The 14,813-nt window shown below is 43.3% G+C and overlaps 2 protein-coding genes across 6 annotated transcripts in view; both read right to left on the reverse strand.

Annotated features, from left to right (window-relative positions):
* Window positions 1-12,405, reverse strand: part of LOC106651214 — a 53,184-nt gene extending 40,779 nt beyond the window's left edge. For 2 of the 5 annotated variants that reach the window (XM_023462491.1, XM_023462488.1), the window contains exon 1: window positions 6,316-6,357. In XM_023462491.1, coding sequence (XP_023318259.1) covers window positions 6,316-6,345 — 30 coding nt within the window. In that variant the 5' untranslated portion in view covers window positions 6,346-6,357. Of the gene's footprint in view, window positions 1-6,315; window positions 6,443-10,505 lie in introns of those variants that run through there. The other 3 variants (XM_023462492.1, XM_014369642.2, XM_023462489.1) reach the window with 3 other exon arrangements.
* Window positions 12,406-12,631: 226 nt separating this feature from the next.
* Window positions 12,632-14,199, reverse strand: LOC106651156 (facilitated trehalose transporter Tret1-like). Its single transcript, XM_014369544.2, has one exon. The coding sequence runs from the start codon at window positions 14,120-14,122 to the stop codon at window positions 12,806-12,808; it is 1,317 nt and encodes a 438-aa protein (XP_014225030.2). The 5' UTR covers window positions 14,123-14,199; the 3' UTR covers window positions 12,632-12,805.
* Between the last annotated feature and the right edge of the window lie 614 nt (window positions 14,200-14,813).

The raw sequence follows: 14,813 nt of genomic DNA on the forward strand, positions 1-14,813 counted from the left end.
TACACAAAGCATAAACTCCTTTATTTTCATGTCTTCCAAAATACTAAATTTACATAAAGAAACAGAGAAGTGGCTTCCTTTACAGTTGAAAAACAAAGGGTTCACATTTAACTGAGTACAATTTCAATTTTCTTTCGTCTGTTTACTTTTTTGAACCATTGTATTTTTGCTAAAATTCGGTCTGAAGAAATTACGAGTAAGACTATTCTACGCAAAATTTAATGAACTTTCTGAATTCGGTGTCAGATTTTCGATGTAATAAAAAGGTCAAAAGTTATGGATGGTTTTATCCAAATGAACGTGATTTCGAAAAAAGGCGTCTTGTGTACAAATAAAGCGTCCATGGGCCGTTATCTTAAAGTTACGACAATACCAATTAGTGAAATATGATTTTAGGTATAACAAATGGCGACTGGAAAACGAAAATATCTAAGAAAATTTTTCTTCCATCTGTAAATTTTTTTCTTGAAACCATCGTTTTTGAGTTAAAAATTCCAGAAATTTTCTTAAATATTTTCGTTTTCCAGTCGCCATTTGGTGTACCTAAAATTATATTTCACTAATTGGAATTGTCATAACTCAAAGATAAGGACCCATGGACACTTTATTTGTACCTAAGACGCTAAGATTTAAAATATTTTCATGCAAAAATTCGAAAAGAAAAAGAAAATTTTTTTTTCGAAATCACGTTTTGCTTCCTCATAGAGAAAGTTATGTGACAGGCTTGAAAACAAGATTTGGAACCAGACGTCATAGGAAAATTTGGATTACACATTTGTATACTACATTGATATTAATTACCAACAAATATCTGTATGTATGTTTGTCTTCTCGGTCTTTTGGCTAAGATAGCAAGGGAATCTTTCACGAAATTCTAGATATCTCTAAGTTTTTTTGTAGTTTTGATACAAACATGAAAACGGAATTTAAAACTCAAAAATTATGAAATACGAATTTTCCCTTTAATAACCAAACCCTTTCATTAATATAATTTTTTATGAGGAAGTTCTTTGACAATAAATTGGCAGCGGTTTTTTTTTTTAAACCATCCATAACTTTTGACCTTTTTATTATATTGAAAATCTGATACTTAATTCAGAAATTTCATTTAATTTTGAGTAAAATATGCTCATTCGCAAACTATTCAAACCCCATTCAGTGAAAATACAACAGTTCAAAAAAGTATTAAAAATGTGTCCGTCCCGAACGTAAGTCTTACGCATTTATGTTATTATGAGCTTCAGTAGTAATTGTTGTAACATCTTTGATTTGTTGTGACTTTTAAGAAATTCCGCCAAGAGAAACCTCGTACAATCATAGGAGATTCATCGGTAAGACGTATGTAATTCATACATTTAAATTGTTTCTGATAACAATAAAATAATTACGTGCACATTTTAAAGCTGCCTGAAACTCATTGGCTTGGACACATAATTGCAATAATTATTATAGATTCGTTCATGATAATAAAGCCCACAGGTTTGTGGTAATGAAGCGCAATCTCGGTACGTTTCGCTTGCAATAAAAGTGAAATTCCCATATTCTCATACGTTTGACTTTACGTAAGTTTGAGTATCAAATTTTCCTTCAACGATACGCACTGGGAAATACAGAAAGAGGGAGAGCGAGAGAGAATGAAAAAAAGAAAAGATTCCTTAGACAAGATGCTGAACTGGCTTCATACCGATGCCGCGATAAATTATGAGCATACGCGGCCACCGCTGTCGATTTCTTCCGTACCGATGTAATTACAATAATCGGTCCGCAATTCACATAATGAAATTAAAATAATAATTTTGCTAGTTACATAAATTTGCTCAACTTTATTACTTGTGCGTAAAAGCTGTACATTATACAACATTGAGCGTTAAATCTCAGTGAGCCAATTGTGCATGCAAAAACGTCTCTCGTAAGCGAAATGCGCAACTTTCTAAGCATATGGCAGCCCCCGATGATTTTTTTGCCTTTTCCCCTTCCAACCCATAGCTCGAGCAACTGCACCAAGAGAAAATTTGCGCGAGCATTGGAGCCCGATAAGCCATAAAATATTTCATAACATCGAGTTCTAAAAAAGCAGCGGCAAAGAGTTTGCGAGTCCATATTACAAAAAAGTGCGTCGCACGCGACGCATAAAGCCATGGGGCAAGAGCCACGCGTAATAGCTGACGACTCGAAGAAATTATTGATATTCGAGGCTGCAGTGAATTATAGGTGCGGGTCGTGGCGGTGGACTGACCTTACGGTCCAAAGAACGGCAGAGTCGACGTCTCCAGCACGAGAGCTCGAGCATAATTTTGCACGGTATCGCAGGACTAGTGCTCAGTCTGCGTTACGGAAGTGTTGCATTGCTAAGTATCTATGCCAACAAATGTGGCGGACTGGTAGCGAGAAAATGAAGTTACTTCGAGGTAATGAATATAGTTTTAACCGTTGCATCAGAGTTTGGCTCGCGACGTATATAAGGTACGCTCGTTAAGGCATTCATGCACTTTTTTCGATAAGTATGAAAAAACGCGTTGGCCACTGGCTGCCAGCTTAAGCTCGAGATGATGATATTTTTCAATCGAGCTCGACAATGTGGAACACATTTCGATCTTGCTCGCGTAGATAAGAGACGAGCATAACGAGCTTTAAATAAAACTAGCTATTTACATATTTTAGCCTCAAATGCAAGGGAACGCGCGACTGTTGCGTAAATCCAAAATTAGTCGACGAATCGGCCACTTGACACGGCTTACTTGCATAAAAAATCAGATTCGAGTCGCTGGAAAAATGCGACGCGCACGTGAATTCGTTGACTTGGATTTAAAGCGGCTCAACTAAAGTATTCATGGAACTTGAAGCTCGTACATAAGGCTCGAACAAGCGAGATGTTTATTCTAGCCAGTACATAAAATCTGCCTTTCTATATCAGTCGCGAGCGCAAAAATTAAAGGTCTCAGCTGATGCAGTTTGCCACCCGTCGTAGCGGTAGAAAGCGAGAATTGACTAAATTGGGCAGTTGCTTTGGAATTGATTATGTTTACGTTCGTCAGTTTACGATCGTTTAGAGATGAAATTTTTCTTATATTTAAGCGATAGCGAAAAATTTATATCGGCCATCGCGTGTCGCAAGTCGCCAAAGCGACGCCTATGATGCGCCCACATTTGCTTTCACCGTTAGACGAGCCGCGCACGTACACTTTTTTACTCGGCTCTTCCAGGCATTATTAGACTTATTGTACAAGTATATGCGGTAAGGTCTCTGCAGCACATAGACGCGCCCAGCGTCTATCGCGCATTCACGGAGAACGCCTACGCTGCGAGGGAGCTGCACACGGCTTGCGATGTTGCGAGCCAAGTGCAACTTGTCTATGTATATGCGTGAGTAATAGTATTCGCCACATGGCTCATAGACTGTCAGCTAGGGACAGATTTTTGCAACCAATTTTTTAGTCTGCCAATGGTAAGGGACATACTTATAGCTACAAGTAGCAAGAAAATGCACTTAATAAAATTTATTATGCATTAACGCCCATTCAAATGATAAGATTAGTTTCAAAAAAAGATAGGTTCTTTAAACAAATTTTTACTGTCTGCCTTTGTAATGGAACGAAAGCTAAGAGTATGCAACACACGAAAAAATAGTTGGCAGACAGTTTTACCAATTACATACATTTAGTAAACAATATTAGTTTATAACAAAAAACCAATAACTTTAAAAAAATTACCAAGAATGATTTACAGTAACACTTGCATGAAAATAAAGAAATATTATAAGGCAGACGATTTGTTAATACACAAGTATTTTAAATAAATTAATTAATTTACAAATTTTAGGAGTATCTTAGAAGCAGGATTAATGCATAATAATATTTTTCTTCCTATTTATAGCTATAAGTATCTCCCTTACTATTGGCAGACTATAAAATTCGTTGCAAAAATCGATCACTAGCAGACAGTCTATATTGAGTAACGATGCAAGAATGAAAGTAGAAAATAGATGTTTATGTGAATGAGAGTATAAAGCCTGTATACTGAATGCCAAGTTTCCTCAGCAATACGTTAGCAGCCCGAACGCGAGCAATAATCAAAGATGGGTTGTAAAGTTTACATCGTTTTGCCATTTTGACTCTTTCTACTGTGTATTACCCTAACTTTGCGGACTGGATGGAAAAAATACGATTTCTTACTCGGGAGAGTTGTTATTCGTCGAGGCCGAGTTGGAGTAGTCGGTGGTACTGACGTCTGTGTATTGATCATCGCTACTGCTAGGGGTGCCGTCCTGAAGAATCAAAACCGGTAACAAGTCGAATATCCGCAAACCCGTGCTCGTGCCTCTGCAAAGAAAATCGACAAAGGACTGATGCGTATCGTTGACGACCCCTTTTGAATCACACATTGTCACGTAATGACACGAATACTTTTTTTCAAATAGGACATCAACAAAAACAACAAATTCATTCTAATGTGTTAAAGCCGGCCTGTGCAGTAGAGCATAAGTCAACTAAAATTCGACAAAGAAGCGAACTTATTCGCTTCATTATAGTAAAACTGTTTTTATGCATTTAAGTCTGCGGCTAGGGATGCATACGCGCTAACTACTAATAGAATGTATACGCACTCATAGAGGGACGGAAGTTATAAATTGGCGACGTTTTAAAGCACAACAGACACGTTAAGATTGATACGATAAGTCCGATACGTAACATACGATAAGTAACATATCTTTTAAGTTCAATATCATGAGGCAAATTAAACACTCCAGATTTACAAGTCTATAATAGAAAGATACCGAATAAATTTCTTTTCATCTCGGTGAGCCTTAATGTAACGAGCCTGTTTATCGATTCTCCGGTTTTAAAGTTTCATCGCGATATTAAATGATCAAATGAAATTAAGAGTTTCCAGTTGGACATAGCACTCAAAGCAAATTTTTAAATGAAATAAATTAAATAAATGAATAGACATTCGATTATTACTGTATCTGCAGGCCAACAATTCTGGATGACAAAGTCGCGGTTTCTTGAGCATCCAAAGTATTATTCATTTCTTGTTCGGTGCTACCAGTCGTACTGGTCATTGGCTCATGAAAATCTAATGCCCCATCCGTCCCGTAATTCGTCGAGTTCGAGGTAATTTCGGAAAATCTTTCAGGACCACGGGAGCTCGCCCCCTGCGAAGAGCCTAAAAAAACCTTTGTGAGCAGATCGTATGGCCTGACATAAGTTCGTTCAGTGACGTTTTTAAGATACCGTTTAATTGCACTGTAGCAAGCAAGAAAAAAGTTAATCAGAGGTAGGACATTGGCCAGAAAAATGCATTAGTGCAGACTGTAGCAAATAAATGAGGTTAGCCGCTTCGATCATGGTTGTAGTTTGTGCATTCTCATTCGCAATGTTTGTTACATGCAAAAATCGTCTGCTCAATTAATTTTTATAATGCAGTAGTGGCTTACAATCGCTTATTGTTCCTCTTTTATCGTTCAAAAGTGCTCTGGCTCTTTAAAATATCGAGTATCGCGAAGAACGTCAGCTGCGAAAATATTCCAGCCACAAATGGCGTGTAATAAATTTTCCTTATTTTTTCGCTCGTACAAGGCACAATCATGACGCTCTGATTATCTTTTTTGCAACACTGCGCATTGATTTCGTGCATCACGAAAAGTGCGCCCGTTTTTGAATGACCGAATTTTAGCCTCACATGGCTTCGTACACATTAAAATTTTGAGGCGGATAAATCATTGCGGTGAACTTCCGATAACAAGTGTGCCGCGTAAGCAACGCGAGTTCCAATGCAAACTATGAAAGTTCCTGTTGTGGAACAAAAGTATTAAAATAGCCAAGCCAGAACAAAAAATGAGCGCTACTTTTTCTTAATACGATTCGCAGCTGCCACCTTTCTCTCGTTCGGGCAGTGTTTATATAAAATGGACTTCAGACCTGTGTACCTGCGTTAAAGTCGGCCACTAGCACGATTGACTCATCGGTAGGAAGCGTCGAATAAGATGCCGCTTCGGAATGCTGCTCCTGTTGCTGCTCAAAAGAGCTCGAAATGAGATAAGAGTTTACGAGATTACGCGTTTCACCCGCGGAGCGAGTGTCTCCTTGACTTTGAACCGCCAAATCCGAAAATTCTGCCTCACCATCACTGCTACTTGAATTATTTCTTGAAATTTCTGAAGAAAATTAAGAGTTTACCAAAATTGATGTTAAAATCGATTTTCAAGTCAAACCCACTAAAAATGATCGAGCTTGTGGTGGCTTCATAAATACGTAAATACGTCAATGTATGAACGATATATGAAAATAAGAGAGTCGAAGAATCGTTCATTACCTTCGACGAATGATGAAACATTGGCATCATCTGCAGTCGTCGCTCGCTCATCTGACATCGAAGTTTCTTCGGGCAATTTCGCAGCTCTCGTTCGCCATTTCAACAAGGATTTGAATCGACTGCCAATACTGGTCACCGACGGCAAAGAAGATGAAAACTTCCATCTCATCTGTTTTAAATTACAAGGGCCTCATCGATTTAGTTTGATTTAAAAGGATAGATTCTTTCTCCGCTATAAGCTATGTTTTTAAGAACAAAGGATTCTGTAAATTGCCTCGATCTCACACCAATTTATACTTAATTCTAACTAATAAACTCTATGGAAAGAATAAATTTTGAACGAATTAGTTTTTCTGCGTTGTAGCTATTCGAAGCAATAGAGCATTCGAAATCAAGCCGTTGCCGTGAAATGGAAAGTCGATGCTTTAACCGCACCTTCTAGTGCTTTAATTCGTCGAGCAAGAGATCGGAAGCTTGTCCGGCCTGTGATAGGGCAGTATAGCTAGATTTACGACATTTATCAGGTTCAATTAAAAATATATTTTCAATCAGAATGATAACAAAAAAGGTTCAAAAAAACTCGTCAAATTGCTATTGCTTTTTGCTATGCAAAAACTGCCTATGAAATTAGAAATGGTTGAGATATTACTCACTGATTTATTAAAAACTATAAGATTTGAAAAAATAAGAAAAAAAACTTTACCCTTTCACGGAATCTCTTTTTTAACGATACTCTTCTATCGACATCGCTCAAGTCTGATTTTTCTTTTGTAGAGTTTTCGTGGCTAATGTTGTTTATGGAAGAGGACGAGGATGAGGAGTTGGTCTCGAGCGACCCTGCGTCTTCATTTGTGTTCATAATTTTACAAATTTTTCTTGCATTTCACAGAGAGCGTGAATGACTAGCTCCACGTGTGTTACTAATAAATCTGAACGAGCGGCTAAACGTTTTGTCTTATCATTAATATAGCAACAACATCGCTCTGATAAATGTGGAAAAACTGTTAATTCAATTTAGATTTTTGATTTTTAGTTTTCAGGTTCAGATCACATCTTGGCAATTGCTGAATTTTGTAAGAAGACGAGTTTAACAAATTCTGAAAAGGTTATGACCTGAAGTTGGGATATTTTCGACGCGAACGTTTACTGTTAGAGTATAGTCAATTCAATATTTATATTTTTTCATGATTAGAAATTGAAAGTATTAAATTTTATTTGTCTTCGGTGCATAAATTATGTTAAATTGTAATTTTCTAGGCCAGTTTACAATGTCAATGCTCCAACGGCAAAGGAAAATTCGTCTGTTTGATGACAAAAGTCGGAAAGTTTTTTTAAAAATCTTAATGTATTACAGAAAAAAATGAGTGAAAATAATAAAAATGACTTTTTCCAACTATTTTTTGAAGTCACATTTGAAAAGAAGAAATATTTGTACCTATTTTTCTCAATCGGTTGAGAACAAGAAAGTAATTATTGAACATTATGAATAAAAAATATCAAACAAGTTTTGCTTAACATTTTTTCTTTTTAAATCATCATAAAATTCATTAATAAACAATTCATTATGAATCTAGTAGACGCAACTGATGATAAGAACCGGTGGTATGTTGATGAGCTTTATAATTCATAAAATTTACGAAAAATGTGTGACTATTACGAAGTTGTACTCATTTGCGCTTATAAGGAGAAATCATTCAAATACTTTACATTCACTCAACAGACATTTTCGTGATATCCCATTTGACAAAGTGACTACAGTCATTGCCCAAAAAGAATGCTAAGGCATTCACGAAAATTGTATACACTCATAAGCCATGACTAAAGAAATCCCATACATGAATAGCTGTTAATTTTTATTTTACGTGCGTAAAAATTGGTGAAAACTCGATTATCCAAGCAGTCGAATTGTCGTGATTCGTTAAAGTCTCCGTGGTGATGTTTACGTGGATGTCGATGATAAATGTAGGTAAATGTTCTTAGGTAAAGAAGGTATGCAAAGGCTAAGTATATGTGTGCGTACGCGTGTAGCACGGGACAGTCGAAAAGGTCGGAGCTGCGCGCGATCGGACACGAGAGTCGAGAGGCGCGACGAATGCGAATCGGTGACCTTGCCTCGGCTTACTATAAGCAGCTGCTGCCCTCGTAAAAGTTATTATTCTTTATACACACTTGCCGCGAGTTCTTTCTCTTTTTCAGGTGATCGTTGTATGGCAATTTATGCGCCTGACCAGCAAGTCAATAGAAATCCACTGGCAAACAATGTTGAATCTCGTCAATTAACAGACAATCTCTCGTCACAACTCATACATATATTATACACTTGTAGTAGATACATAATGTTGCCGCACAGTGGCTATAGGGCAGCAGCCATACTCATCGCTGGGAACTATGTAAGCCCACGTCGGCATGAAGTGACGCGAAGCCTTGAAACGCACATCGGGTCACGTTGTGCAGGCGATCGTTGATGCCAGGCCGTGATGTCGAAAAAGACCGACGAGTGAAAGTATTAAAAAGGCATGTGATAATCGAGCCTGTTGCCTTTGGAAGATTGCTTATCATTGCGAGCAGTCCGGTACTCGAGACCTTCGATGTCTCGCGTCTCTGCGCGGCTCTGCTGTATTCGTGAAATATACATGCTGCGTGTAGTGATTTTACCTGTGCTCGCGCGCGACTATAAAAAAATTAACGTTCACCGGTGCGTTACGAGTCGTAAGCGGACTCGCCCTTCAAACTTTCAGCGTGCAAACGTACGCAGTTCCGTTGCTATTATACAATTGTACATTCGTTGATTCATGCACAACATAACTTTATGATGAAAAATGTGTAAACTTCATATTTGTATGGAATAATCGTCGCTGCAGCGACAGTACCGAGTATCTCTCTTGCTAACATAACCAACTCGTGTTAATAGTGAATCAGATGATCTTGGCTCAGGGTCTATATCCCAAACGATTTACAAAAACGTTGCGAGCAGCTCGATAGGATTGTGCCATAACTGTATAAATGTGATGCAGCTTCAATTTGAAAAAACGTATAGATTAACACCTGCAAGATTTTATAAACGAGCGCGTATAAACGACTATTTACATGATATTTCACAGCTAACTGACGGAGGCTGGAAAAAGTGGAATTTGTATAATTCAGTGTAGCACAATGCACTCGCTTTGAAGCTCTGAGAGCCTCGCGATCGAACGAAACGGTGACAGCGGAGCAAGCTGTAAGCTTTTGGCTGCCCAGGCTACAGTGTCAAAATCGCGAAGAAACCACACCCATTTGCACTGTCTTTTGATTGTCTCTCAAGCAGTAATATGAGACGAGGTCCCGACGTTCCGACTTTTGCGGTTGGTGTTTCCGTAACCGAGATTCGTGACTTTGGAGCTCGACTGATCGAGCTCTCGAGTTCGTGTCACGATTAATTTTTCCAGCCTCGAAACGCACAAGAAAATTTTTAATGAGTACCTTTTAATTGTCTATTTCTAATGATGTCAATTTAAAGTTGTTGTAAGCATACAGTTTAGTTCTATAAATATGTAAGAAAAAATTTGAAGATTATACTAAGTTTCGAAATTTCATGTGCTGCAAGGCCTAACCGATGCTTCACCCGATGCAATGCTCCGTGATCAGCAAAATGTTTGGCTCGTACGAGATCATCGCAGCTTTTTTATAATCAAATTACGCACGAGACTGGAATCGTACTAGAGAATCATCGGGATAGCGGGAATAATTTTAGAAATATTCGCCGCTCATTAGCACGAAATCGAAAGCGAAACAATTATTCGAGATCGATACGATGCCGTTGACAAGCAGTTGGCAAATTGCTCCGAGCACTAAAATCGGGCACGTCTTAAAAAGTAATAAAACGCAGCCAGTTGATAGAGGACTGCATCATCAGAGAGTCTCTGTTGAATCGATCAGAGGCGTCGAGCGCACGGAAAGAAGAAAAAAAAATAGAATATCGCGTGAGCAGAGCTATAAACAGTTGGTGCCGCACTCGCGGGCACACGTTATCACAGAAGCAGTGGCAACGGTGCATCGTGCAGAGCCCGCAGAAAAAAGAACTCGAGTCAGAGGGAGGGGTATGCTGTAAAAAGGGGGGTCGAACAGACTCAAAGAAGATGCAACGAACGTCGATACAACGGGGGGGGGGGCGATAATAGCTGGCTGAAAAGAAATAGATCGCATGTGCTCACCGGGTAGTCAAAGGGCGTCTGGCAGGGCACGTAGAGATCTCGGCTCATGACGTTGCAGCACTAGTTGCAGTTGGCGTTCCGGCTGTGGCATGAGGCTGGCCGTTGGGCAGCCGTGAGCGGCCACGAGGTCGGAGACCGGTCGACGTCGACGAGCTCGAGGGCGGCCCCGGAGTCGGGGCGCGCTAGCAGCTGCTCGCGCTGGAAGCAGCTCCGATCAAAATCAGCGGAGTGGCTGCGCTGCTGGCGCCATCTGGCCGACCACATCGCCGCAGCAATGCTAGCAGTCGATTACTTATTACCTATATGCCTCTGGCGACTCTCGACTCGATTCACTCGATCCCCCTGCAGGCCCGAGCTCGTAATTCGTCCTATCTGGCTAGGCTCGTCGTAGTCATCGACGACGTAGTCGGTATGTCATTGGGCCCGAGCTCTGCCGACGCACCAAGAGACACGCATGTACGAGTAGCACCAACACTCGTTCACTAAACAAGCGAACGCCAAACACTGTAAATAGTCGCAGGCCGTGTTTCACTGCTAGACGACACAGAGAGGCAGTCGCGCAGCCCACGAGCACGCACACACTTGGACGGCTAGACACTGGCAAGCGGCAAGCCGCTCACTCGGGCACACATACACGCACACACAAGAGCACGGACAAGAGCACGGACAAGAGCACAGACAAGAGCACAGGCACGCACTCGCGGTAGCTAGCAAAGAGCAGCACGAAGAGCGAGCAACGCAGGCATCGCACTCTTTTGTCGATCGTGGCTTCGAAGGCTAATAATTGCGCTCGTTCGCTGGACTGGCTGCACGCAGCAGCGCGGGCCTCGCTCTACAGTGGCACTGCACTCTGCGACTTGTTATTATTATTATTATTACTCGTACATATGTAGATGGGCGAGGGCAGTCTGTGAAACTGGCGGATGACGCTCGATGACAGCCTCCTGTCACGAGGCCGAGCTGCTAACTCGGCTGGCGATCGCTGTCAGCGCGAGTCGTGCGGTCGGACGACGATTATTAGCTTGGACATGGCGACTCGCGAGCCAACTCATACTAATGGACCTGCAGCCAGTGCCGATGCTCTATCGGCGCTCCCGATGAATCGCCGCTTTTACTCGCCTACGGATCGCGGAGGCGTCGCCCAATTCGACGATGCTAATTTGCCTCGGCTCTGCCCGACTAGATCCAGATCCAGGAGAGCAGTCCGCGGCCGCGCCAACAACAAAGGAGGCCGTACAACGGGACGTCCTGTCAAACGAGCCACTGCTCGCTGCTCGCTATTATATCGTTGGAGTTCTTGCTTACTGGCGCAGCGGAGCACTTTGTTATTATTATTCTTTTTTTTTTTTTTTTTTATTCCACTGCTCGTCGATCCTCGATCAACGAACAATCCGAGTCGGATGCAGTACGGGCGCTGCTGCTGCTGCTGTTAACGGCGAATCGACGCTGGCTGCCATGCACACAGCACACACACAGGGAGTAGCTATATACGAGCCAGCAACGACACGAAAGGCCTGCGTACGCCAACTATAACGAGCACGTTGGCCACTTGCAAATTAAAGTATTTGAAAACGAGCCCACTGACCAGTGACCACTGCTGCTGCTATATAACACTGCAACACAGCAACACGCCACACACACACACACACACACATGCACAAATTTCTAAAGAAGCTGGTTCGCAGCAATTAAGAACAAAACTAGAATTCACACGCGAGCGAACACAGACGGAGAGTGGAGAGGTCTGCACCGAAGCTCCGGGCGAGCTTGACTGCTGTCGTAGTGCAGCTATACGCGGCTGTGCGATCGCAGCTCGACTTGCTTCGTTGGTATGGGAGAAAACGTCAAAACGACCTGCTGACTCGGATAATGGCGCTGCACGGGTAGATCGCGCAGTCAATTCAGGAGAGCCGCGTCGACTGCCGAGAGTCGAGCATAACGAATTTCGAGACTCGAATAGCGTTGCAGCAGCGACATCTGACGGCTCGAGCTAGAGTCGTAGCTCGAGCAACAAAACAGCTTGCTTACTATTCGTTACGCGCAGGTCTACAAGAGACGCGTAATACTCGTTATTCATCAATCGAGACAATTTCAATTGGAATAAAATAAAAAGTCGTGGTGTTGCTTTTGCTTTATTTATGAAAAATATCCTGTGAGACTGAATACATCGTTGGGACGGATAAATGTTAGCGGCTTGGGTGCGAGCAAGCAGAATTTTACGCGCTCGCCATAGGTACAAGTCGAGGATCGGCAGTGGGGTTGGCGCGCATCGGCCGTTCCGGCTCGGCAAAGGAGACGACTCAGGCTCGGGCCACGAGCTGAGTCTGGATCTCCTGGAGGCTCTTGCCCTTGGTTTCCGGCATGAGAAAGACGGCGACGGGCGTCGCCGCGAAGGAGAGGCCCGCGTGGACGAAGAAAACGTAGGGCTCGCCCACGAAGTCGACCATCGGCTGGTAGGCCTTGACGGGCAGCATGGCGAAGAAGGCCGTGGAGAGGGTCGAGACGAAGGCCGCCGTGTTCTTGGCCGTGTCGGAGAAGAGCTCGCCGAGCATGGCGGCCGGCACCGACTGGAAGCCCAGGGAGAAGGCCACGAAGTAGAGGACGATGCAGCCGATCGGCAGCCACTGCAGCTCGGCGCGGCGCTCGCCCGTCTGGAGAAAGTGCAGCGCCAGGCCGAGCATGGCCGCCGTCGTGCCGAGGCTCGAGGCGACGAACAGGGGCCGTCGGCCGAAGCGGTCGATGAAGCCGACCGAGGCCAGCGAGGCCAGGATCGCCACGAGGTTCACGTAGATGACGGCCTGCTCGGGCGGCACGAGGCTCGAGCGGGCCCGGGCCAGGATCGTCTGCATGTAGGAGCGCAGCGCCAGCGAGCCGCTGAGCAGGGGGAGGGCCGGCACCAGGCCTATGAGCAGGAGGCAGCGGCGCACCGGGGGCGCCCTCAGCTCGGCCAGTCGCTCCTTGAGGCCGAAGCTCGCCGTCGCCTCGACGTACGAGCGGACCTGCTCGAGCTCGAGCAGCCAGTCGCGGCCCGGCTGGTAGAACTCGATGGCCCGGCGCGCCCTCGCCGCGTCCTTGCTCTTGAGCAGGTGGTAGGGCGAGTCGCGCAGCCACGAGAACAGGCCCAGCAGGCCCAGGCAGGCCAGCAGGTAGAGCGAGCTCGAGAGCTGCATCGGCAGGTAGGTCTCGGCCACGAGGCCCAGCACGATGCCGATGGCCGAGCCCGAGGCGGCGATCGAGATGCAGGTGCCCCGCACCCCGGAGTCCACGACCTCGCTGAGGTAGAGCGAGAAGCAGTTGTAGGTCATGGAGAAGCAGGCGCCGCCCACGAGCCTCGACGCGTACACCCAGCCGATGGAGCCGCGAAAGCCGGCCACCAGCAGGCAGAGCCACTGCGAGCTCAGGCAGCTCGTCACCAGCAGGATGGCGTTCCTACTGCCGAGCAGCTCGAACAGGCCGAAGCCCAGCAGGGCCCCCAGGAGACCGCCGAAGCCCGTGCACGAGGCCACCAGCGACGCCTGCTCCTTCGTGATCGGCCCGATCGAGCTCGCGTTCGCCGTCTGCAGCCGCTCCATGTTCGGCGACGACCAGCCTATGTGGATCCCGATCTGCATCACCATCATGAACACTTGCAACATTGGTAACCCGATGCTTCGTTAGCCTCGTACGTCTATGTGCACTCGTCGTTTATAACGAATTAAGGCCACATCCCTCCTCCAAATTGAAAACGAAAAATGTTTTGATGTGTTTTCAAATATTTTTTTCTTTAATATAATAAAACGACGTATTTTAACGAAACTTTTTATACATACTTTATTGACCTTACCAACCATTATAATTTTTTGCCGCCCAGTGTCGTCTGCTAACATTATTTCAACAAAAACGCGAAAAAACCGTGTGGGGAACAATTAAGAAAAAACCATTAATTTTATCACCCTGAAATTTTAACACAATAATCTGTCCATGTTACTGCTCAGAATGAACTAGAATAGAAATCATCATTGGTTAAAAAATAAAGAAATAACGGCGTTTTTTCGAAAATCGAACTTTTTTTTTTCGATAATTGTTTATATTGTCGAAAATATTATGCCGATTTTTTCTATTCTAATTCATTCTGAGCAGTAGCATGGTCAGATTATCGTGTTAAAATTTCAGGATTATAAAATTAATGGTTTTTTCTTAAACGTTCCCGCCGCGATTTTTTTTCGTGTTCCTTTAAAGCAATTGTAGCAGGCGACACTAGGTAGCAAAAAATTATAGGAATTTTTTTTATATAGTATGAGGTCAATAAAGTATGCATAAAAAATTTCA

The sequence above is a fragment of the Trichogramma pretiosum genome, unplaced genomic scaffold (assembly GCF_000599845.2).
Source record: "Trichogramma pretiosum strain Unisexual culture from Peru unplaced genomic scaffold, Tpre_2.0 scaffold8, whole genome shotgun sequence".
Taxonomy (NCBI): Eukaryota; Metazoa; Arthropoda; class Insecta; order Hymenoptera; family Trichogrammatidae; genus Trichogramma; species Trichogramma pretiosum.